Source organism: Parambassis ranga, chromosome 14, assembly GCF_900634625.1.
Source record: "Parambassis ranga chromosome 14, fParRan2.1, whole genome shotgun sequence".
Classification (NCBI taxonomy): Eukaryota; Metazoa; Chordata; class Actinopteri; family Ambassidae; genus Parambassis; species Parambassis ranga.
The window spans coordinates 15,069,614-15,093,330 of NC_041034.1; the positions used below are offsets into that span (position 1 = coordinate 15,069,614).

The 23,717-nt window shown below is 38.7% G+C and overlaps 3 protein-coding genes across 3 annotated transcripts; 2 read left to right on the forward strand and 1 right to left on the reverse strand.

Moving 5' to 3' along the window:
* Window positions 1-1,993: 1,993 nt before the first annotated feature.
* kcnip1b (Kv channel interacting protein 1 b) lies at window positions 1,994-9,180 on the forward strand. Its single transcript, XM_028421191.1, has 8 exons — window positions 1,994-2,325; window positions 5,746-5,870; window positions 6,507-6,576; window positions 6,657-6,727; window positions 6,810-6,917; window positions 6,988-7,092; window positions 7,461-7,523; window positions 7,769-9,180. The coding sequence occupies exons 1-8, from the start codon at window positions 2,268-2,270 to the stop codon at window positions 7,814-7,816; spliced, it is 648 nt and encodes a 215-aa protein (XP_028276992.1). The 5' UTR covers window positions 1,994-2,267; the 3' UTR covers window positions 7,817-9,180.
* Window positions 9,181-9,991: 811 nt separating this feature from the next.
* On the forward strand, window positions 9,992-15,783 carry npm1a (nucleophosmin 1a). The gene is made up of 11 exons (XM_028421073.1): window positions 9,992-10,130; window positions 11,104-11,183; window positions 11,308-11,427; window positions 11,528-11,621; window positions 11,757-11,869; window positions 11,963-12,042; window positions 12,434-12,482; window positions 12,561-12,626; window positions 12,711-12,821; window positions 12,948-13,022; window positions 14,211-15,783. The coding sequence occupies exons 1-11, from the start codon at window positions 10,082-10,084 to the stop codon at window positions 14,259-14,261; spliced, it is 888 nt and encodes a 295-aa protein (XP_028276874.1). The 5' UTR covers window positions 9,992-10,081; the 3' UTR covers window positions 14,262-15,783.
* Window positions 15,784-17,155: 1,372 nt separating this feature from the next.
* On the reverse strand, window positions 17,156-20,947 carry LOC114445826 (claudin-7-B-like). Its single transcript, XM_028421074.1, has 4 exons — window positions 20,438-20,947; window positions 18,410-18,574; window positions 18,242-18,326; window positions 17,156-18,108 (listed from the first exon to the last, which is right to left on the reverse strand). Exons 1-4 carry the CDS (start codon window positions 20,658-20,660, stop codon window positions 17,961-17,963), a joined length of 621 nt encoding a protein of 206 aa, XP_028276875.1. The 5' UTR covers window positions 20,661-20,947; the 3' UTR covers window positions 17,156-17,960.
* Window positions 20,948-23,717: the final 2,770 nt, after the last annotated feature.

Genomic DNA, 23,717 nt, shown 5'->3' on the forward strand with positions numbered 1-23,717 from the left:
ATGTAACTCTGAGATTCCTTCACAGCTAAGTGATCTCATGAAGCTCAGCAATATCTAATGCGGACTATGTCATTGGCGGGGTAATGTTAAGGTGAAGAACAGACAGAAGCAGAGATGGAATATTTTAATGACGCATAACCAGAGCAGAGAGAGAGAGATAGAGAGCGAGAGAGAGATACTCCATCAGGTCTGAACCGGCCATCTGATGCTGGCCATCTGAAGGGAAAGTAATTTTCTTCAGACTGTCTGAGGTCATTTGTGGATCTTTGTTTGAATATTTTTGAGTGAGAAAACTTAAGTGTCTGTGATATTAAGATGTATTTGTTCTGTCATTTGTTTTTTTTTATATTTTCCTCAAGCATGGTATGTTGATGTGAGTCCTTTCTGCTGCCTGTGGGGCCTGTCTGGCTTGCGCGGCGTATGAATGAACTGGTGAGGCGACAATGAAGAGATTAAGCGAAACTGCAGCGCGTGTGTCCTTGGTGCTTGACACAGTGTAGGGTGATGTGGTGCAGAAATACAGCTCCAGATGGCAAACATCTGTCACTAGGATTACTTAGGGTTAAGGAATACTTAATTTCCCATCTGCAAGTGTGTGTGTGCTTGTGTGTGTGTATATCGTTGTGCATCAGGGGGCTTGCTTCTATTTGCAATGACAAGGGGCAAATTAAAAGCATCTGTGAGATCACTTACAATGTTTATTTAGGCTTCCTGAGTAAGTAAAGTAAGTAAAAGTGGTGCATGTTTGAATAAAAAAACATGGCAGGAAATGCAACACTGTTGCTAACAAGGGATTGTAAAATAAAAATGTAGCATGAGAGGAGTGTAAATGTATTAGAACTTTATGTTTGAATTTATTAGTGCATGTGCTCTTACCACAGCTCCACCTGGGCCACACAGACACATGCAACTCATTTAAATGCCTGCAAATATATTGTAGTCTAGCAAGGATAGGTTTTTAAGTCTGCATAATGACAGGAAATTAAATATTGTTATTATACACTTATTGGTGTTAAAGCTGTGATGTCTTGTTTCTTGTTTTTGTTATTGTTTTTATTTCATTTTATACTTTTTTTTTTAATGCTCAGTCCAGAGGATGTAGTACGAAACTTTCAAGAAACAGGAAAGCTGGAGCAGCATTGAAAAAAAAAGTGGCACTCCATGAATTTTTTAAGCTAAGAGCAGTTTCTGAAGCAGTTACATACACACACACACATACACATATATATGTGTACACATACGTACACTCACGCAGTGTAGTCAGCGTGAAGCAGAGACTGGAATATTTCACATTCACATTTTCTGTTTCCACTCCATGCCTTTACACCTTTACACACAGCAGCTGAGGTTTAAAATGTCTTTCTTTGTATTAAAAAAAATAATTTGAATGATCCTGCATAAAAATCATGACATTTTACTCTTAGCTGTTTTTAATCACAATTAAAAATCCTATTGTCTATAAACACATGTGTATCCATGGTTCCTCGTAATGCTTAGCGTTTAGAGTGAAATCACTCGGTGCACACAGTCTGCTTAATGAATATTCATTGACACTATTAAACACTAATGTTCTTGTTTGTACCACAGTACAAAAAAAAATCCAACACTCAGTTAAGTTTCCAGAGAGACAGAGACATGTCTGCACTATGGCGAGCACAAACCAACAGCTTCAGAGCTACATGCTCATTATTGTACACACTTCGGTGAGCAGAGCGCTAATTTGAAGTAGTATCAAATGGAAGTCATCATTAACCACTGAGCTGAGCTGAGCAACAGAGAGGAAAATATGTACTGATTTAGAATAGAAAAAGAAAAAATAGATGGATAAAACGTACAGTTCTTCACCTCCCTCCACTCACTTGTCAGTTAGTGTTATCACATCCCCTCCACAACAACTCGAGGTGAATGAGGAGGCAGGGAGCTCGAAAAGAGGGGGGGAAAGGCTGACAGATGAGTAGTGAGGAGGAACAGAACAGAGGGAGTGGCGCAGAAAGGCAGGAGCAGCTTCTCTGTGCCTGTGTGTGTATGTGTTTGAAGGAGGGGATCAGAAATTCAAGAGCTCAAAGGAGAGAGAGAGAGTCGTCCCTTGGTGACAGATCTGAAATCAGTGAGAAGACATAACAGGGGCAAAACCCCTTTAAGAGGCAGAGCTGTGGAAGGGAGACAGAGCCGGGGACGACAGGCTGACAGAAAAAAAATCGCGAAAATAAATAAGAGGACTATTACTCTCTGGGTTGTTTGACCAGGCTGGTTTCCACGGTGACAACATGGGTGCAGTGGTGGGCACTTTGACCATGCAAACCAAACAGAGGAGACCGTCCAGAGGTACGTCAACATTAGTCAGAAAGAGACGGAGAGAAGGCAAATGAGCAACAGAAGGCTAAAGTGAGGAAGAGAGTGTGCAGAGAGGAGGGGATGATGATAATAACTTAGACCTGTGCCAATTCAGTTTGTTTGTTTTCATTTGTTATTTTTTATGCACAACAAAGACAAGTGAAACACTTTATCCATTTTCTGTAGTGGGATATAAATAATGAAACTAAGAAGTTAGACAAACAATAAATGACACTGATGCTATAATGTGTTTTTGTGTGTGGGGGAAAAAAATAAAATTCTTAAATGCAAACTGAATTTTCTCTCCAAAAAGTGGCAACAAAAATGTGATTCAAGTCTTAGGTGATGTTTAATTGTAAGGTCTAACACATGTACTGTAATAATGATGGGGTGACGCTATATTAGGATGCATTAAATTAGAATGCCCTTGAAAAGAAAATCACTGCCCCTGACTCTATAATTGTGTGTGTGCATGTGTGTTCATGTGTGTGTGTGTGTGTGTGTTTTCGTTCATGCTTGTCAAATGTGTGAGTGAGTGAAAGAGAAACATGGCGGAGCATGTGAATTAACACGCAGCTCACATATCATACCTCTCCCTGGCCTTATGCTTGAGAAGCCCGTTGTCATGGAGACTGGGTTGTAGGGGCATAAAAAAGGAAGAGTGTGAACACACACACACACACACACACATACTCCACCAGGGTGAATGATGAATTTATAGCAGAATGAAAAAGATTGAAAAAAAAAGAGGAGAATGCCACAAACAAAGCGATTACTGCCTCACACAGATGGAACACCCCACAAGGCATTTGTTTTCACACAGATATGAGATATAATCATTTACCCTTGTTTTGGTTATATCTTTTTAGGAACACTGTAACAAAGCAGGTCATCTCAGTGTTTTTTCTAGCTCAGTTAAAGTTGTCCATTTAAAAGTGTGCCATGGTGACAGCTGTGCAGAGGAGATAAGATGGATAAGATTCTCATAAGTATAACAGCAGCACAAGAAATAGGACACTGAGGCAGCTCACAGCAGGATACAAAAATATTTTCTATATGACAAAATTGTATGCTTACACACACACACATACACATACATACATACATACATACATACATACATACATACAAAACCAGGCAAGAACAAGAAAACCTGTTGTTTGTATCATTGCCAACAGTGCAGCTGGTGTGTGTTTTACCAGATTGGTGGATACATCTGTGCTGTCTTCTCTGCCAGGAATCAGAAATCCTTTATTTATTTCAGGGGGTAAATTGCTTCATTATGTCAATCTTCATTTTGCGATGACATACCACCTACGGTAAACATAATTTTTACGTTTTTTTGTCAACATGCTATATAAGGAGGCTAATAATAATACAATTTCATCTGTCTCACTTCAACCAACATCAGCTGGCGTTGAATGTAAGGAGAATCACAGACTAACTTGATTGTGATTGGTCGGGAGCAGCACTATGTAATCTGTTGATTATTTCTGAGCATCACACCTATGCTATGTATAAACCAACCCACCGGCCCTCAGGGTGTCGAAAGTCACTCCACATTACTCCTTAAGTAAGTGCTGGTGTGTTTCCTTGTTTCCAAGAAATGTAATTATGTTGTTGATGTGACCAACCAGATAAATGATATGACAAGGGATGGTGTAAGACAAGAGACAAGATTTAAAGTAAAGTTAAAGTTTGAATGGATTTTAATTGACCACCAGCCAAGACCTATATGCTATAGCCTGTCATATCTACAGCACAAGGGACAATCTTCCCATTAAACTCTAGGTGTGTGAAGCAGAGCGGACAGAGTGAGACTTTGAGATCACCAACAACACTATGAGCTTACATTTTGTGATAACAGGACAGCCAAGACAGAAGTTTAAACAAGCCTGAATCTGTTACAGCGGTTTCCATTGACAGTCAGCCAATAGCTTTTGAGTTGTTTACCAAAGTATTTCATAATGTTACAGCTTTAAAAGTTGGCTTTGCACCTCAAAACTGATTTGAAACAGGGAAGAGGCAGTGTGATAGTGTGTTGTCCTCCCTCTCACCTCACCCCTCTATATTTCACCCCTTCCTCTAATCAACACCCCCTGCCTGCTTCCCTTTCACATCCTCATTTCGTTTCATCTGCTCCTTATCACACTGTTGCGTTCGCAGCAGAGCAAAGCGCTGCCACAGTGTGAAAACAACACCTCCTTGTTTTGTTGTCATGTTACACAAGACAGGAAAATAAATGTACAAATTATACTTGATGCCTTTTTTTTATCAGTTCATCCAGTATACCAAACCACTGCTCACATTTATCATGGCTGTCTATCTCCATGACAACAAGAGTCGGTGGGATGGCAACTGGAGCTCAGAGGAAGATGGAGGGAAGATTGAGGGAATGATACATAAACATGCATGTTCAGATGACACCGCACCACCCACAGATGTTAGAAAACATGAATTATAACAAATGCTGTGTGTATGTAAATAATAATAATAAGATCAATAAGTAACAAATGTGCAAAGAAACAAATGCATTTGTTGTTACTGCAGTGTTGGAACAGGATGTTTGATGTAAGATTTATATGAAGATGACAGATGATACATAATAATAGATGCAGTTTTGGTTTGAAATGAATGAGTCATCACTCCCATTCAAAAAGCAAAGAATGAACAATATATTATTTTTAATCAACTTTCCTCATTCTCTGACTCATGCATGCATTTTTAATGTGCACAATTTTGTGTTCATTCCAGGACAGAGCACCTAATATTAGAGCAAAAACGTTGCACACATCTCTGCCCCAGTTGAGATATTTAATCAACAAGTTACAGGCCACCCTGTGTAAACAAGCCATCCTGCCATAAGGCTTCAGGCTTTTAGATTTAATCCCTTCACCGCCGTCTGCAGCTGCCAGTGGCTGTTTCCTTTTGAATGTTTGTTCTTGTTAGCGAACTCATTAGTTTGTGCCCACTGTCGGATGTTGGGATGTTAGCGCTGGCCTGCCGCTGAGGACAGTCACAGAGACAAACACTCGCCCGCAGCAGAAGCATCTCCTCACATCATTAACCACCATCCGTCTCCACAGCGGCCGATACTGAGCGCCACGTTTCCATTATTATCATGCTTCCAGCACCTAAGGGGAAACCTAAATTGTCAGTCTTCTCCAATCCATCTTTTTCTCTTGTTCTGCCTTATTCCCTTATGCTTCACTTGTTACCTTCTTTTCTGCTGTCTCATCAGATTTTTTGATAGGTTTCCTGCTGCCTTAACATTTTTAAGCTTCGCTGACTTGTGTCTTTCCTGTGTGTTGCACTATTGTACATTTTTTTTGTTACACAGGCATTAAAGCAATCTTGGCTGTAATACATGGATCTCTTTCTGTCCCCCTTTTTCCTTTCCCCTCCCTGTAGATAAAACAGATGATGAGCTTGAGATGACGATGGTTTGTCACAGGCCAGAAGGTCTCGACCAACTGGAAGCTCAAACGAACTTCACCAAACAGGAGCTGCAGATTCTCTATCGTGGTTTTAAGAATGTAAGCAACTTTCAGCTTCAATGAAGCGCATGGCTCAAATGTAATAGGTGCTGTGACACATTGGTTTCTAGTGTTGTGTAAGGCTGCACAAAGTGAAACTGGACTAAAGGGCTGGAATGATCCAGTGGCGGATGACTTCATCTGTAGTTGCTGTCAGTAGTTGGCTTAAATGATGAGAATGATGATGTTTCTTGACACGTTGTGCCAAATTTGCTTCTCATGAGATCCAAGGAGTGTCACGGTGCAGGGATTTTACACATACACATACATACATTTGTGTTACTTGTCAGTCTCTCAAGTGACGACCGTGACCAGCATTTCAGGACTGGGCTCACCTGTCTCATCTATCTCTGCCATGTTTGAATTGAGTTTCTAAAAGCTTCATCCTCCTGTGTTACCACCATGTCCTTGGCCCAGATGGCTAGGCCATCATCCAGTTTCTACAGTATAAAGTTTTTATTTATCCAACCCAAAAACGTCAACCTATTAAAATGCATGCTGTATAAATGTAGCTATATGACTCTTCTCCTTCTACCTTAATTCTTAGGAACTAATGATCAACTTTAATATGCTTGTGTCAGATGATCCACTGACAAATAGATTACAATTTAAATTAAAATGATTTCACCCTTACAGGAATGTCCAAGTGGAGTCGTAAACGAGGAGACATTTAAACACATTTATGCGCAGTTTTTCCCTCATGGAGGTAAGGTGCCTACTTTTAATATCATTAATTGCTCTGTAACATTTACATTGTTACTGTACACTTTAATTTTTGTGTTGCAGATGCAAGCATGTATGCACATTATCTTTTCAATGCATTTGACACCACAAATAATGGCTCCATTAAGTTTAAGGTAAATAAAACATAAAAAAACATTTGTGTCTTCACTGTCTTGTGCAGTTATGTATTACTTTCTTGCTGTTTTATTTTTATAGGACTTTGTAACGGGGCTGTCTATTCTGCTGAGGGGGACGCTGAGGGAAAAGCTGGAGTGGACGTTTCACCTTTACGACATCAACAGAGATGGATACATAAACAGAGAGGTGGGATTGTGCTCGCAGTGTTTTAAATAGTATCTCACAACACTGTGACAGCACAATACGTGTGTTTCAGGAAATGACAGAGATCGTGAGAGCCATTTATGACATGATGGGGAAATACACATACCCCGCGCTAAAGGGAGACGTCCCACAGCAGCATGTGGACGCCTTTTTTCAGGTCAGTTTCTTAATGATGGGGTAAGTCAGAAGTGGAAGATCATTTCAAACACATTGACTTTACACAGCATGAAGGGGGAAATGATGGCTTTTAATGTATCTTATGACAATCCTAAATGAACCTCTCTGCTACTTTTACTAGTGACTTTGCATACTAGTGATGAAGCTTATAAAGTTTTATATAAGAGGTGATGCCATTCCTGGCAGCAACTCTAGGGTGATTTTTTTTGGGCTTTGTTTTTGAAAATCTCTGCAAGTAAGCAAGTTAACCCTTTCCACCCCAAGCCTATTTTTAAGGCATCCAACCACTTGAGTTAAACATTCAGTAATATCCTAATAAAATGATAAAACACATATGTTTTTCTGCAGAAAATGGATAAGAATAAAGATGGAGTAGTGACACTGGAGGAATTTATTATGGCGTGTCAAGAGGTATGTACTGTGTGGAACAAATAAGTGAAGTGTCAAATAATAAATGGAATAAGATGGCCATTTTATTGTTTGTAGAACATGCAGTTTTATAAATAAGTAAATGCGAGTAGTAAGTACATCAGAAAATACTGGGATCCCTGTATACAGCTAGTGTTACTGCACACACAGTGTTATACAGTGACACAATACAGAAGCTGACAGTTAAATGCAGCATTCTACCATAAACATGTATGCTCTGTCTCTAGGATGAAACTATGATGAGATCCATGCAGCTGTTTGAAAACGTGATGTAGGACCTGTGGAGAAGACGGAGACAAAGTCATGGAAAAACCAGAGGGCTTGGTGTGAGTGCGTGTGTGTGGATGCATATTTGCAATACATTCAGTCTCTCCTCCTCCTCCTCCTCCTCCTCCTCCTCCCCCTTCTGTCTTCATTCCTCGTATCCAGCTGTGGCCTGGCTACAGCAAAGAAGAATCCCCTGGAATGTTTTGAACGAAGGGACTGGGACTGGAATGCTTTTAGCCTTCCTGCCAAGTTCTGCTAGACAACACAAAATGACTGATGTGACAGACTTGGACATTAACACATCGGCCCACTAAAGATAAAGATGTTCCTACATGACAAGGCTGCTCCCGACCACTGAAGAGGTTCAACGAGCTGGACTATTTTTTGCCAAAAGATGCTCCTTTATTGCCAAAATATAACTGCATGCTTTTTGCAATAGCTTTTGATTGATCTCCAAGCGAGTTTGTTATGGGAATTTGGCCATCAGGACATCATATATTTATCTCACGCATTTGATGGTTGACGGATGTGAAACATTTCAGATGTCATGTTTTGGCTTCAGTGATGCAGTGGCCCCTGTACTTGTTGTGTTGACCTGGCAGCCCCTTTGTGTGCAGAGTCTGTCTACATGCCTGTTGTTAGTCTGTCTAAAGCTTACAGTAGAGAGTCATGGGTCTTATTTGGTGTGTATGTGTTGAGACTTAGGTTTTTAGAAAAGAAAAAAACAGATTCATTCTTTTTTATTTTCACATGCTGCTTTGCTTCTTGTGGTCAAATTAGTGTGTTGTTAAAAATTCTATAAAAAGAAAAGTGTGGAAAAACATGCATACATTTAGGATATCATTACAAAGTGCCCACAAAAATTAAGGTGTTGAATAAACAGTAAGCTCATAAAACACAATATATTTGCACATGAGTTTGAGATCTGCTGGGCCTTTCTAATGGAATCTCAGTATGAGAAAGTTTGTTATAATCTTGCAGGGAAATACCACTGAATGTCAGCTTTGGAATGTGATATTTCGTTGACATCAGGACATCTCCATCTGTATTCATTAACATTTGGCACTGCCTCCTCCATTCGAACCAGGACTGTGGTATCACACTGATGATGAAAAAACCGGATTTGTTGGCTGTTTTTCTGCAAGTGCTGGTGCATTTGACCAAGCACCACCATGAGAGAAAAGCCACTAGGCTATAGCTGCACTGAAATATTAATCATTGTTCTTTTTGCAGTCAGTGGAGCAGCTTTTTGCAGTATGTTACATCTGTGTGACATCACAGCACCTGGGTGATAAGGTTTGAAATAAGGCTGTAAAATCTCACAAAAAAGAAGATTAATTCTAAACCATGAGAATAAATATGTCAATTCTTACTCTGAGTGGTGTTTCATATACATTATGTCAATGGTTTGAATTGAATTAATTAATGGAAATTGCTGCTGAAGTTTGTGTGTGTGTGTGTGTGTGTGTGTGTGTGTGTGTGTGTGTACATGCATGCATACAGGTTAGGATCAGCTATCCCAATGGAAATCACAGCTTCCTGATTAATTAAATCAACAAGTCATGGATTAGCCAGCTATAGGCTCCATTATCTCCTCTAAAGTTATTTTGATCCAGGAGTAAAATACATATATTATTGTTTATCTACTGAAACTTCTCATAGATTTAGTTAAAATACGAGATGAGTGTATTAAGGCTGAGACATGACAGCTTAGACTATTTTGCTTCCACTATAATATGTGTAAAGAAAGCATCCTAAATGTAGGTTATATGTAAATTTAAATAAATAAATTATTATTAAGTAATAATAATTTAAATACGCAAATTTCCATGAGGGACCTTCCCAAAGGGATTAATAAAGTATATTCTATTCTATTCTATTCTATTCTATTCTATTCTATTCTATTCTATTCTATTCTATTCTATTCTATTCTATTCTATGTGTACAACAATTTTATTTATAAACAAAACTATATGTCCAAAAGGTTTTTCTTTACCTGCACAAATGTACAAAAATGTATGAATTTATGTGATATTTATGTAAAACTGATTTAATTCTATGAGCATTGTAAGGTAGAAAAAATACATATACTTCTTTAATTCTCTGTGTAACCCTGAGCTCTACCACACTCGTCCTGTAGAGGGCGGTGTTACTTATAGGACTCTTTATTCAACGTAGAAGAAGCGGAAGCAAAGTAGCACGAGAAAGGCGGTGACTAGTAGTACTTCTTCCACTAAAGACAAGCAGCAGGTCGTCAGCGTCTCTTCTGAAAAATGAACGGCTTAAGCGAGGAACCCTTGTCCCCACAAACCTTTCTTTATGGTGAGATAACTCCTCCGTTTTGTGTCTTGCATTTTGTTTCAGCTGTCCTAGCTGTTTAATTCTCTGCGTCTTCTTGTAGTATCAGCAAAAAAGCAACAGAAAACAAAAGGCAATGTTTCGCTGTTTAGCTGCGTGTTATTAAAATAGAAAAAAATATGTTGTTGTTAGTATTTTAAAACGGATAGAAAATATACCTCTCTATGTTGTTGGTTGTTATAATTTCGCAGCGAGAGGCTGAATAAGCAGCGCAGTTTCGAACCAGTCTGCCATACACGTGTTTCATTATCAACATGGCGGCGCCCATGTTTTAATGGAACAGTGTTGCTATGTTCGCTTTTCTCCTCTTGAGGCTGAAACTGTTGTGTATTTTAATTTACACCGCGTTTCTGTGAGCTACAAATTTAAAGGTGGGGGTTGACCTGGCAGATTTTTAGCTTTACATCTGTGGAAGTGGTCTCAACGTGGGTTCACACACACACGCGGGGCACGCCGAGCTCCTCTCCTAGTTTTTGGCTAACAATTCAGACTTCTAATCATTGACTTTTAATTAGAGCCCGGTTATTGGCACTCATACATACACTTAAACCTTGTTATCATTAATCTGTTCATTTATCTGTGTCAGATCAATCAGTAAAATGATCCATGTGGGTTCCAGTGAAACACAACCAGTGTTACTTAAATGCACATAAATACTTTTGGTAGAAAGTGTTAGACATTTAATAAAATACCCTTAATACGTGCTTACTAAACGGCAAACGTTTAAAAATCACTTTCATGGGGGAATTCCTGCTGGTGCCATGTGAGAGAACACTCATATTAGTAGATTGTATAGCTCCCTCTTGTGCATAAATGAATATAGCAGGCAAATCTTGTTGGAGCATAAGTTAGTGAAGTCACTTTCTGCTTTTTAATACAATACATTACTTCAAACTGCTTTAGCTTTCTGGATTTTTAACTGTGATCTTGTCTTTAGGGTGTGTGCTGGAAGCTGGGAAGGAGGTGGTGTTCAATCCTGATGATGATGATTTGGAGCATCAGTTAGATCTCAGGATGGTAAGTGCACAGAAATCCAAGTTTCACTTTCAGAACAACTGGGTGAGATAATGAGAGCTTGCAGGTTCTAATGAACAGAGTTTAACCTAAAAAATAAATCTAATACAATCTCTTGCTCCCTCAGGCCTGTGTGGACCCCAGCACCAAAGATGAACTTCACATGGTGGAGGTGGAGGGACAGGACACAGAGGGTCAGAAAATCAAGGCAGCACTTGTTTCACTTAAGCCCTCTACCCTGCCAAGTGTAAGTAAACCACTCGCTCCTGTGTACAGACACACTAACAGTCTTTTCGCTCTGTGCAATATAAATCACAGGCAGTTTTTTAATCGGAGTACTGTTGCAGGTGTGTCTCGGAGGTTTCACAATCGCACCCCCAGCAATTTTCCGTCTCAAGGCTGGTTCTGGTCCGATCCATCTCAGTGGTCAACACCTTGTCAGTGAGTATTTAATGTTTACAGAAATTAATGAGGTTTTGTCTTTCTGATGAACATTGCTCTGACATTTATGTGAGCAAATCTTTTGATGCCACTGCATAGTGTCTGTTGGATAATATTTCAAATTTGTTCATACAGTGATGGAGGCTGACCAGTCTTTTGATGAAGATGATGATGAGGAGGAGGAGGAGGAAGAAGAGGTGAAAACATCAAAGAAAAGACCTGCTTCCTCTCCTGCTGCTAAGGCTCAGGTTTGTTTATTTCCTCCCAAAACTTCTTTAAATTAAATTTGGTAATGTTACATGTATGTAATGTGTTTAGTTTTATTTTTTTTTTTTACATAGAAAAAACAGAAAATGGACATGGAATTGGATGATGATGATGACGATGATGACGACGACGACGATGATGATGATGAGGATGAGTGAGTATCATTTTAAAAATTGCAATAGTTATTAGGCTCCCATGTTAAAATGGGCAACAAAAAAAGCAGAAATAAATGTTTACAGCATGGTATAAAAACAGATTTAGCCTCAATTGAGAAGTTCAGTTTAGTAATATCACCAAAACGGTATGAAAAGTTCTAGAAATAATAGCATTAGCCTTTGCATTCATGTAGCAGCATTTGTACTGAGTAGAGAAAGTTAAAGTGAAAAAACATCCCTGGACTTAAAGGGAGAGCTTCACAGGATGTGCGTGTATCACTTCTGCTCAGCTTACTGCCAGCTGACGTGGCATACACAGAGGCCAAGGGCAACTTTTTATTTCATGGCACAACATGTCTTAACCTTTTGTTCGATAACTTTTTTCTCCAGGGATGATGATGATGTTGAAGAGATCGAGGAAGAGGAATCGCCTGTTAAGGCAAGCAAAAAAACTACATACACTTTTGCAAGTTGAACTAATGTAAACTCGTGACTAATTGTTGCCTTTTTGTTCCAGACCAAACCAAAGGCCTCTGCTCAGAATGGCAAGAGTTCTAAGCCTAGCACTCCAGCTGCTAACCAGGTAACATTGTGGGCACTCTTGTTGACCGTTGCGGCATGTAATATGTCAATGTCACTTCTAACACCCAAACTTTATTTAATGTAGCAAAGGACCCCTAAAGGAAAAGGTGAGAAGTCACCTAAAACCCCACCAACTCCCAAAGGAAACTTAACACTTCCTGAGATTAAAGGCAAGCTGATGGAGGCGGTGAGCAAGGTTGGTGTCCTGAAAGTTTTTTTTTTTTTTGTTTTTTTTTTTATAAATGTATTCATATTATCACTGTTCTTTCCTTTTTGAAATATATGGCATGCTCATTTGTTGTAACTGTTTGTTGTTTTATAGGGAGTGAATATGCCCAAAGCCCAGCCCAAATTTGAGAACTTTTTGAAGCACGGTCAGAATATCACAGATGCCAAGGTATAGTACATGTGCAGTGGCTGCACTTTTTCATCTGATAGAACTATAAAATGGAATTAAATAGCTGGGTGAAAAACATGGCTTTGACTTGCTTTTAACCCTCAGTGGCCCACTGTTGTACTACTACATGTATACTACTACATGTACTACATTTAACCTCACAAAAATAAAAACTAAACAAGTTTTTTTTTTCCTCAAACCACAATGAGTTCAATTGTTTAGGTTTGTAATGTAGTTAAGTGATTGTGTAAGTAGGTGTAGTTACATGGCCATGAACTTGCCGTGAAGTTCAGCACCATGGTTTTTGTGACTGTATAAAATAAGACTAAAGTAAGTAAAATTATTTTTTTTCTGTAATTAGTAAAATGCCTAGATCAGAATCAGAAATTACTTTAGTTATCCCCAAGGGGAAATTCTGGTTTGTTACAGACAAATAGAAGAAAAGATAATTGAAATAGAAATATATATATATATAAATATATATAAAATACATATCTAAATACCTAGACAGCATATAGATAATATAATATATCACACTAGTGATTAAAAAGTAAGTTCCAATAGTTATCTATTTGAAGATATTGATGGATTTTTGTATTTAAAATTTTCAAAAAAATTTCAAAAAAAATTTTCAGGGTTTAACTTGTTTGTCCAAATATCTGATCTCTGAATGGCATTTGATAACGAGGTGATGATGTTCAGGGAGGTAGGTGTGTAAGGGCTCATAGCATGATAATAGACTGATCAATAGCTCTGTCAGACAGTACCGTCCGACCTCTGGAATGTGTGGATTCTGGTTGTAAGATTAGTTATAAATGTGCACTAAAATTATTTAGCCTGGAACTAATGTTCTAAAAGCTGAATCAAGGCAGCTGGAGTTGTAGAGTCCTGGTCAGGAACTGATGAAGCTGCTTGGAGGAGCAGCGATATCGCTGAAATCCTGCTCCCCTTCAGGCCTAACGTAATATTACGATGTTTCCCTAAACCATACTAAAATATCAAAAGTTAAAAACAAAATCAGCAACATCTAAATGGTCCAAAAAAATCTCAAGTTTGTGTCTCTGGGGGTTAAACCACGTACTGGTGTCACCACCAGGTGGCACCAATGTCCATGCATGCAGTAAAAGCGAACTTGAGTTGCTTCCTGCTTTCACCATACTAACAAACTTCTTTTGTTTTTGTCTTTAGACTATTGCAGAGCTGTGGAAGTGGAGACAGACACTGAAGGACGCTAAATAATTACATCTTGGTAGTTTTATCTATTTTTATGACATGTTTGTGCCCATAGCACCTCCTCAAAGCCCCCTGAAGCCAAACTCAGTGCCTCACACTTACCATTTAATCAGTCTTACATCTAGTCCTCCTGCCCTCCTGGATGAGGGGAGGTGGTGATGAATGGTGATGGTTTAGTCTCAGTCCACCTCCATCACCCCCTCATAAGGGCGGAGAAACCAACTTCACAACTCAAATATTTGCACAGCTGTATGTATGTTCTTGCTAGACAGATTGGATTATTTATAGATGTGTGGTTTTTAATGTAGGTGTAAAGGTTGATTTGGCCTCATTTAGAACAATAAGAATAAACCTGTTACTCACTTTAAAAGCACATAACCAGTTGCAGATCCAGAAACTTAACTTTCAGGTCAATTTTTTTTGATAGCCATGAAAACTTAAATACTAACTATGGTCACATTGTTTGCCAGTTTATGTAAACATGTACTTTTGACACAATTCACTTGGTACTGGTTTGTGTGGTACCATCAACAACAAACACTTGGCACTTTTTTAAAAAACACGACTGGTGTTTTTTTTTGAATGTTTATGCCAGTGTGAGATTCCCCATAAAACCCATCATAATGCAAGCATTCATATAGTTTTTTCTGTCTTTTACCGTCCAGAGAAAGTAAGTCATTTGGTATTTATCAGCTTCAGTCACTTGGGCCCATGTAGTTTGCTGTATTAGCTTTAAGAAGTAAAGCACCCGACACATTTCAGTTCACATCTGCTGGAGATCTAATAGCAGAGTGTTACGACTACTGATGGCCCTAAAGGTTGTGTACTGTATGAGTGACTATGCATGAAGGAATTTGCAAATGAGTTGTAATGTTTCTTAGAAATTCCAACCTGTTAGGTTTGGACACACCACACACTCTGGGCTCATTTGGCCAGTTCAAGTTGTTGAAAATGTAAATGTTAGTGCATGAGGCCGGTTAAAGTAGACCATTCCATGTTGTCAATATACAAATATCATTTTTTATGACTTTGAATATGCTCTGGGGATTAGTGAACAATCCTAAAATGGATTAAATAAAAAAACAAAAGTGGATGTTTCCCCTTCTTTGTTTTTCACTTAGAATGTCCAAGTTATAGAATTATATCCCTAAATTGTTTTTTATATGTAGCATTTTACTTTTGAACTTACTAAGTTACAGACCTGACTTGTGAATCCAAGACAACGTTCCACTTTGTGGAAGTGTAAGTTGCTATCTTTTTGGACAGAATGTAAAAGAAAGTATGAGCAGTCCAACAGTGTAGCTTTTTATTTAGGTCCGCATACCTGCAGACTGCAGAGTAAATTGGGCATATATGTGAGAATTAAAGCACCATGGCTCCAGAGCTTTTTCTGACCTTTTATTAATTTCTAATGTTACCATCTCATCAGGTATTTTCTATAATGCATTGTAGAACAAAGACAGCAGCATTTATTGCACTGTTTGCATTTTGTGATCCTTGATCAAATAACTGTATATCCAAGAAGTCATTTGACAGAACTACACTGGTTCCTACGAGGAAGCTTGTTGTTAGCTCTTCACACTCAGACCAACGTGAACACACATACTTTATAAAATAAATGTAAACATTCTAAAATTATGTTGAAATATATGGTAAGGATGTAACTAATATTTCCATTGCAAACATTTTTAAAACAAATGATGTACATGCATGTGTTGATGTAATAGTTTAGATTGTTGCATCAGTAATGATGCTCTTTGTTAAATAGTGCTTTGTTTGCAGTCAAGCTGTTATTCACCGATTCAGCTGAGAAATGTCATGACCTGTGGTCTCTGATAAACATCCACACTGCTGATAAGATTAAGGAGCCCACAGAGCCATTGTGGTCAGAAGTTATGCACAATTGCATGTTTTTCAGTTGCCTTGCAGAAGATAAGGAAATGGCTCTTTAAATATAGAGTGTGAGAAAAGAATATATGACATAATTAAATGTTAAGCCACACTTAGAGCAGACAAAACTCTCTTCTAGGTTTCTTTTTGTGAGTTCGTTAGACAGAAGCAGACTAGGGTCAGAGGGTTTAAATCGCTTAGAAGCAAAAATCATTATCATTATTAGTTTTATGATCAGACCTGAGGAAGGGAAGAGTAATGATTAGACAAAGGCAGGCGGAATGAGAACAAAAAGTAGAGCAAGACACTTCAGGCTGTTAATGAATGAAACGAGAGAAGAAAAAAAGAAAAAGAATTATAACCTCAGAAGTCCTAACATTTAAAAAAGAAAAAGGACACTAAAAAAACACAGGAGGAAAAGGATGGAAATATATTATTCCTCCTATACCACACATTATAACTGATTCAAATGTATACAAAGCCAGCTAACACAATGTGACATTATTCATACAATGCATATATCCATATAGTTTATCGCACATACTGTATGTATGTACATAAAGTACTTGTACTCTTGTACACCACCAGGTGGCAGTAAAAGTACAGCAACTTTCATTTTGTTGGCCATTATGAGGCTGTGTACTCAATTCACCTGAAGGAAGATGGCTTCCAGCAAGAGAGGGAGAGGAGTGTGGCCCTGATGATTTTAGCCTCTGCCTCAGTGGGAAAATTATCTGCAACCAGAAACTGTCATGTCTGCTCAGCAGCTTTCTGAATGGCTGTTTGAGGGGAAAGTGTTAGAAATTACATTTTTCCACATTTCCAAGTCAGCTGTGTATTGTAGGATGCATTTTTTGCACTGCTACATCAAGAAAACACTGTAATAAGTTGCTTGTGTATATCTTTTTTGTACAGATTTTGATCTCAATTCAGGCATGTTTAAATTTCTTTTAGTGCTTCTTGTAAAAAAGGATATGTGACATAAACCACAGTATTTCCAAAACCAGAAATAGTAAATTTTCAACATTTATTGTATGTACAACACAAACATTGCAAATCAGAAGTTTTTGTTTTTTTTAAAAAAAAGTGAAAATCTTATGAGTGTAACCATTATTGTGACTACAAAAATATGCATAAACCTATTCAAATAAACAGTTATTACAGAATAAGTCAACAAGTAGGTCACAGCATGTTGTATGTAATGTCTGCAAGAAACTTTGGCAATCTGAGCTGATGGAATCGGTGTATTATCATTTATATATAGTTACAATCTCATGCCGGTATTTGATTAGAAAAGAAAAAGCCTGGGGTGTTGCTGAATAATTAGTGCTGTTTAAATAAGGCACATATACATGGAAACAATGGAGGCGCTTCAACCTACAGAGTAATCAAACAGTGTGAAGAGTGGTCCACTGCCTCATGTCTACTCAGTGCATTCAAATGCAATCAATACACTGTACAATCACCTGGCCTGTACCATGCAGTGTGTAGAAAAACACTTTATCTAATCTTCCTTAATTTAACTTTACAGGTGTTGACTGAGTGTGCTATATAGTATACATTACAAAGTAAGCACTGACTAGTTTCAGACAAGCCAAGATTGATCAGATCTTTCTTTGGAGTAAACAGCTGCAATTTAAAAACTTTAATAAGCCTGTTAAAATAATGTTACAGTAACATTAAAGGGGTCGCCCCGTACAAACTAAAACACACATTAAAAGACGAACACCAATTGCTTCCATTGATACATCTCAACCTCTGAGTTCAACTAGAATGAATGTCATGAGTTCTTTCAGCCTCTAAGTCTTGTCCTCTTCAAACGTACTCCTTGCTGGTGGGGGGTCTGGATGGATACTTTTGTGTAGATTTGCCTCTTGGGCAGGATGCTGCCAACATGCCGCCTCCCACTACAGCCAGGAACGCACCAGCCCAGGCAATGAAGATAGCAGAGCCAAACTCATACCTAAACAAGAGAAGTTACAGTTATTAAGAATGGGGAAAACGACTGCAAAGAGGTAACATTACACGTTCATGTCAAAGCAGCAAAACTGCAAACAACACGTTACCGTTTCTATACTTTCACTTAAGGTACCTACTTGGTATTGACTGGTGTGAAAGGGTTGTAGAAGGCTCGGATGATGTCGTGAGCATACCAAGAGCAGGCAACAATGGAGCACAGAGCTGTGGAAAAGTAAACACCACAACGTTACTGAAACTGTTAAGGGGGGGAAAAAGGGAAATAACAAGATGAGAAGACTCATTACATCCAATCAAGATGATAATGCCACCAGTCATGGCAATGCGGGACTTGCGTGTTTTGTCATCTCCCCCACAGGTGGTGCACTTCATTCCCATGCAAGCTACACCCAGGCCAGCAGCTGTTACGAGAATGCTCACAATCATGAGGGCACGGGTTGCCTGGAGGGCACCTGGATAAGAGGACAGGATGGGGGTTAATACACGATTCATTGTGAGTGTGACACCTTTACAATGGAACATAGACGTACATGTATTTCAGGGTGTGGGGAGAAGCAGCGGGCTTTACTGGAGTAAAGCTAAACATCAATTAGTAGCATTTGTGGTGATAACAAATAAAAAGCTTTAAAATAATGTTGTAAGGGGTTTTTCCCCCTTTTGTGCAAATGCATCACATGCAACAGAGCAGCCTCTGTCTGCTGTGTGTCACCTGTGCCGCTCCCTATAACAACGCACCACAGAAACTGACTATACACGGAAGGCGCACAAACTCTAGAGGGGGTTGGGGGAGTGTGTGTGTGCCTGCCAAGTCTCAAACAGGTCTAACAAGGTTTCAGGTTTCATTATCAGGAAGACACTCCCAATCTCAGAGCCTGCTTTTCAGCAGGTGGACATTTTGCTGTCTGAAAAGATACTGATGAAAAAGTCGTACAGTAAAACTTTTCCCAGTTTTGGTGCAGCTAAAAACAGACGTTAGTAGAATGTGACCAGATATTTCTGAACAATGAGTCATTATTTATTCACTTGCTCCATATCTAACCACAGTCACACACCGTTTATCAAAGTTGGACTGGTTTCATGTTTGATCAGGTGATAAGGCATATTGTGCTACAGATAATTTATCAGATGTTTTAATAAGTGAAACAAAAAATAAATAAAATAATGTATAGGCCATGTCCAGGTCATGAATCCCTCTTCCGCCATGTCAACAGGTACTCTAAAGCTCTAACCACATGTCAGCAAATGTTAATCTAGGTTAATGCACAGGGAGGGACCCATGTAAAACTACACAGAACATTTCACTGTGACATTTAGGCAGATTACGTCCGAGCGCACTCAGCAATCAGATGAAACAGAAGTGAAGTAACTTCCGTGCTACCATTTGACCCATTTAGCCACCGATTTATGATCACTGATAAGTGTCATAAAGAGTTGCAACAGTTAAGGCACCTTGATCTATAGGGAGGATTTTAGGCTTTAAAAAAAAAAACTGAAATGTGCTAAACTTCCTCATTCAAGCTGAGATCTATGTGACAAACAATCTGATTAACTTCCCCTGAAGCGCTTCAGCTGCAATCTGCAACAGTTGAGTTGTTTTTGGGCCTGAAACACAAAGCAGGCCTGTTGACTAAACAGTGGCTCATACAGGTGTTCTTTAACCTTTAACTACCAATGCAGTGTAAAGGCACTATGGAGATTTCCATGTAAGAGGTTGGGGGAGGGGGAAGCTGTGCTGGACAATGGCTGCAGGATAATGATTGCCCAGGTGTACTGACTGCGCTACACACATTCCTGTTTATCAAGTGGGAAGTATCTCAAACTACTCAACTGTAGAAATAAGCTACTACTACTAATCTTATTGTGAGAGAATAAAGGGAGAGTTAGGTGGCGATAAAACCGGTTATGCCAGGCCACAGGCATCCAACCGCGCTAAAGTCATCCATTAAAAAAAAAAAAAAAAAGCCTGAAGGGAGACCAGTCTTTATTCCCACAGGTGCAAGTCAGCGTTACGTCACTTCCTGTCTCGCAAAACTGCAGTTTTTGTCAAACAATTGATTACTATAACCGGATTATATATATATATATAAATAAAACCTGTTTGTTCCAAAGCTTTCAGTGTTCAAATTTTTTGTTAGTGTTTAATTTCAGGTGACACTTGAAGAAAAAGGGTGTCGGGGTGTGGGGGTGGGGGACCAGGTAAGACAGAGGCAAATATAAAAGCAGTTTTTCGAGAGCTTCTAACCAACAATAATACGACGTAAAAAAATTCTACTCTCCACAGACAAAGGAGACAGAGTATCAAGTCTGTTACTTACTGTTGAGCTGCAGGATCGAGTCGTACACCTTGCACTGGATCTGGCCTGTGCTCTGGAACGCACAGGACATCCACAGTCCCTCATACATGGCTATCGCCGTGATGATGTTGTCCCCGACATAAGCGGACATCTTCCACTGAGGCAAAATGGTACCAACAATCAGTCCAATTATGCCCAGAAGAGACAGGGCGAACCCCAAAATCTGAAGACCCGAGTTGGCCATTTCCACTTCTCGCTTCTCTTATTTTCTTCTTCTTTGTCCTTTGTCGATGAGACTCTGCAAAAGTCCACCTACTTCGAAGGTAGAAGTCCCACTGCTAAAAACTTAAAGACCTTTTTCAGCTAAGTTTGCTTTAGAAGCAGGTTCCTCTCTTGTATATATGCGAATTCCTTTGCTTTTCAGAAAATAAGTTAACCAGAAAACCAAGCTATTTGAATGGAAATCCTCTGAGTGACTCCTCGCGCACCTGTTCCTCAGCCGCACCTTCAATGAGAAAGGGGTAGCGTGAGCGAGCTTTTTTAGGCGGTTTCTGTGGCAGGTGGGCGGGGACGCGCACGTAGTTTCGACTCATCCGGCGTATGTGCGCACACCTTGAAAGTTTCGTGATGTAAGTGTTTCCTGAAACAGACCCCTGTGCTGAGGCAGAGGCGATACATCTGATACACTAAACAAAAACAAAAACACTGACAACCTACAGACATTTTAACATTTAAAATACTTTGTTTTATTTACTTCTGAATATGAATACTAAAGCACAATAGACTTATTATTAAAAAAGATAGTAGGTTAGTCACAATCCTGTGACCACTGCAAGTTGTCTGGTAAGCAAAAACAGCTTACAAAAATTAAAACCACAACATTTCACAACAAGTTGCTGTCATAATATGTTACATAATATATTTGTAACATATTTATTGTAAGTTATTATTATTGTTATATTGTTATGTAAATTGTTCTTGTGTCTTAAAGTAAATTCTAAGATAAACATCCTGTATGTAAATAGCCTATTGATAATCGTATTTGTTGTAGGCCTATACACATTTTGACAGAATCACTGATTATCCAGGTCTTTATGTTTAAAATCAGAAGGTAATTAGGTAAAATAGTCATGGGGGAAATAATAATGCAATTTAAAAACAAATGACAGCTATGAGTAACACTATGTTTTTACAAGATGTTTTTACCATCTATTTATAGAACTACTCCCTAACATGACTCATAGAGATTTAACCTTAAACTAATTTAAGTGTCTAAAAAACACTCATGCAAAAAAATTAAAATAAATTACATCCAATACCAGCATTAATTTGGCCTCCTATAAATCATTTTGATTACTTGATTGGTTTTTCATCCAATTTATGTTGCTGTACTGTATATATGTATAATAGAATATTTGAATGTTTGTATTTTTCATGCAAATATCACACTATTTGCGTGTTTGTACTGACACTCCAGTCCTTATTAGAATAATACAGTCAAATGTTTTTGTAGTTTTACGTGTTATGTATGTGTGTGTTGGGTGCATTAGCACACTAATTAATTAGTGGCTCACTGTACGCTTCTATATCTGTCATATATGTTAGCAGAGAAATCTAAGTGGCTGCTGTGGAACAGGTACACTAGGAAAACCAGAGGGGAAGAAGTGACTCATTGGCTCTGACAGCTAAAGCTAAATGAGAATCAAGATAGCATTATGTACACACCTACAATGCAATCATGCAATAATGAAACCTGTAGTTATGACAGATTATCTATTTAATCTATTTTATACCAAACTTTCATTAAAGCTTTTCAGTGTCTATTGCCATTATTAGAAAGCAGGATAATTCCTGGAATCTAGCAGTCTGGCCTAGCTGTGATACGAATTGTTTTTGTTTTATATTATATGGACTTGGTAATAATCAGTAATAATCACTTTGTGTTTTTTTTTAACTGTAACTTCTCCTTCCCCCTCTCCGTTGGACTGTTAAATCCCATGATCATCTTGGATATTTTATTACCCATGCCAATGTGTAATATCAGTTCAGAAGCTGTCTTTATAGCATGTATGGTCACAACCGTTGGTTCAAAACATTTTCCTAGAATCCTTTATCAGTATACGCCTTCTTCCTGACACACTTGCATAAAAAGGTGAACATCTAAAAGATGGAATCCAGGAAGTGCAGGCTGGCCGTGTGTAAGGTGGACCCAAATGCAGACAGACTTAGCAGACTGATAACTTCAAAAAACTTTAATAAATAAAGTCGATGAAAAAAACGAATCCAAAACACTCAAAACAAAGTCCAAAAGAACTGGAAAAAACCAAGGTGAAACACTAGGAGCTCGGAGGACAGACACAGGGGTAGCATCGCAGACGAACGACAACGACAAAGAGAAACACAAGGCTCAGAAAACACAGGGTTAATAGGACACAGGTGAACACAATCAGGGCGGGGCAGGCAATCAAAAATGTAGGGAGCACAGGAGGAAGTAAAACAAACAGGAAGACACAAGGAAAGAGGGAACATCAAAATAAATGAGGAATTAAAAGCAAAGGCCAGGGAAATAAAGGGTTACCATGAAAACCAAGACAACTAAACAAGGGATTGAAACAGAAGGAGTTTTTCACTCTGACTACTATGACATCACAGGAGCAGACATGGAAACCCCTGGGATTTAGATGGATAAACCCTGTTTCTCATTTTACTTTCATCTGTGTAGGAGACGTGTTATTGTTTGGCTTTTGTAACTTCAAAGTTACAGTGGGGTTGACTTCAGTTAGCTACTTCACAGGTTGAACAGGTTTCTCTTCCCACCTGCCGGTGGTAGCTTTTCTTAGGAAACACTAAATGTGCCGCAGCACTCAGGCAGAGGCGTGTGAAGCCATTTAGTCCCACTTTTACTGGGCTGCAGGATAAAAACATACACCGTGAGTTTCATGATGATTACGCAACATTGAGATTTTGTCAGGTTGATACTAACAGTCACTGTCTGAGTCACAGTACAGGTAAACAGACACAGGAAGTATGCAGTAAATATTTTTGACTGTCACATGTTTCTTGACCAGTCAAATGAGTCATCTCAGCAGAAACAGACAACAGAGTTATCCTTCCTGGAAGGGTGTGTCCACTCTCATTCAGCCTTCTCAGTCCTCATGACATAATGGCTTCCTCTGCCCTGGAGCAGGTGGAGTTTTTCATGCTAATGTATCTCTGTTACTAGTTTGAGTTTATAATTACATGGTTTAAATTTTTCTTTTGATATAAATGTTGAATATATTACCTGCCTGAAAATCTTCCT

Coding starts and splice junctions, on each gene's coding strand:
- kcnip1b (XM_028421191.1), top strand. CDS start 2,268: ATGGGTGCAGTGGTGGGCACTTTGACCATGCAAACCAAACAGAGGAGA. Junction 5,871..6,506: donor TCTATCGTGGTTTTAAGAAT/GTAAGCAACTTT, acceptor TCACCCTTACAG/GAATGTCCAAGTGGAGTCGT. Junction 7,093..7,460: donor ATGTGGACGCCTTTTTTCAG/GTCAGTTTCTTA, acceptor GTTTTTCTGCAG/AAAATGGATAAGAATAAAGA.
- LOC114445826 (XM_028421074.1), bottom strand. CDS start 20,660: ATGGCCAACTCGGGTCTTCAGATTTTGGGGTTCGCCCTGTCTCTTCTG. Junction 18,575..20,437: donor CTCGATCCTGCAGCTCAACA/GTAAGTAACAGA, acceptor CCTCTTATCCAG/GTGCCCTCCAGGCAACCCGT. Junction 18,327..18,409: donor CATTATCATCTTGATTGGAT/GTAATGAGTCTT, acceptor ACTTTTCCACAG/CTCTGTGCTCCATTGTTGCC.
- npm1a (XM_028421073.1), top strand. CDS start 10,082: ATGAACGGCTTAAGCGAGGAACCCTTGTCCCCACAAACCTTTCTTTAT. Junction 12,043..12,433: donor GATGATGATGATGAGGATGA/GTGAGTATCATT, acceptor TTTTTTCTCCAG/GGATGATGATGATGTTGAAG. Junction 12,822..12,947: donor TGATGGAGGCGGTGAGCAAG/GTTGGTGTCCTG, acceptor GTTGTTTTATAG/GGAGTGAATATGCCCAAAGC.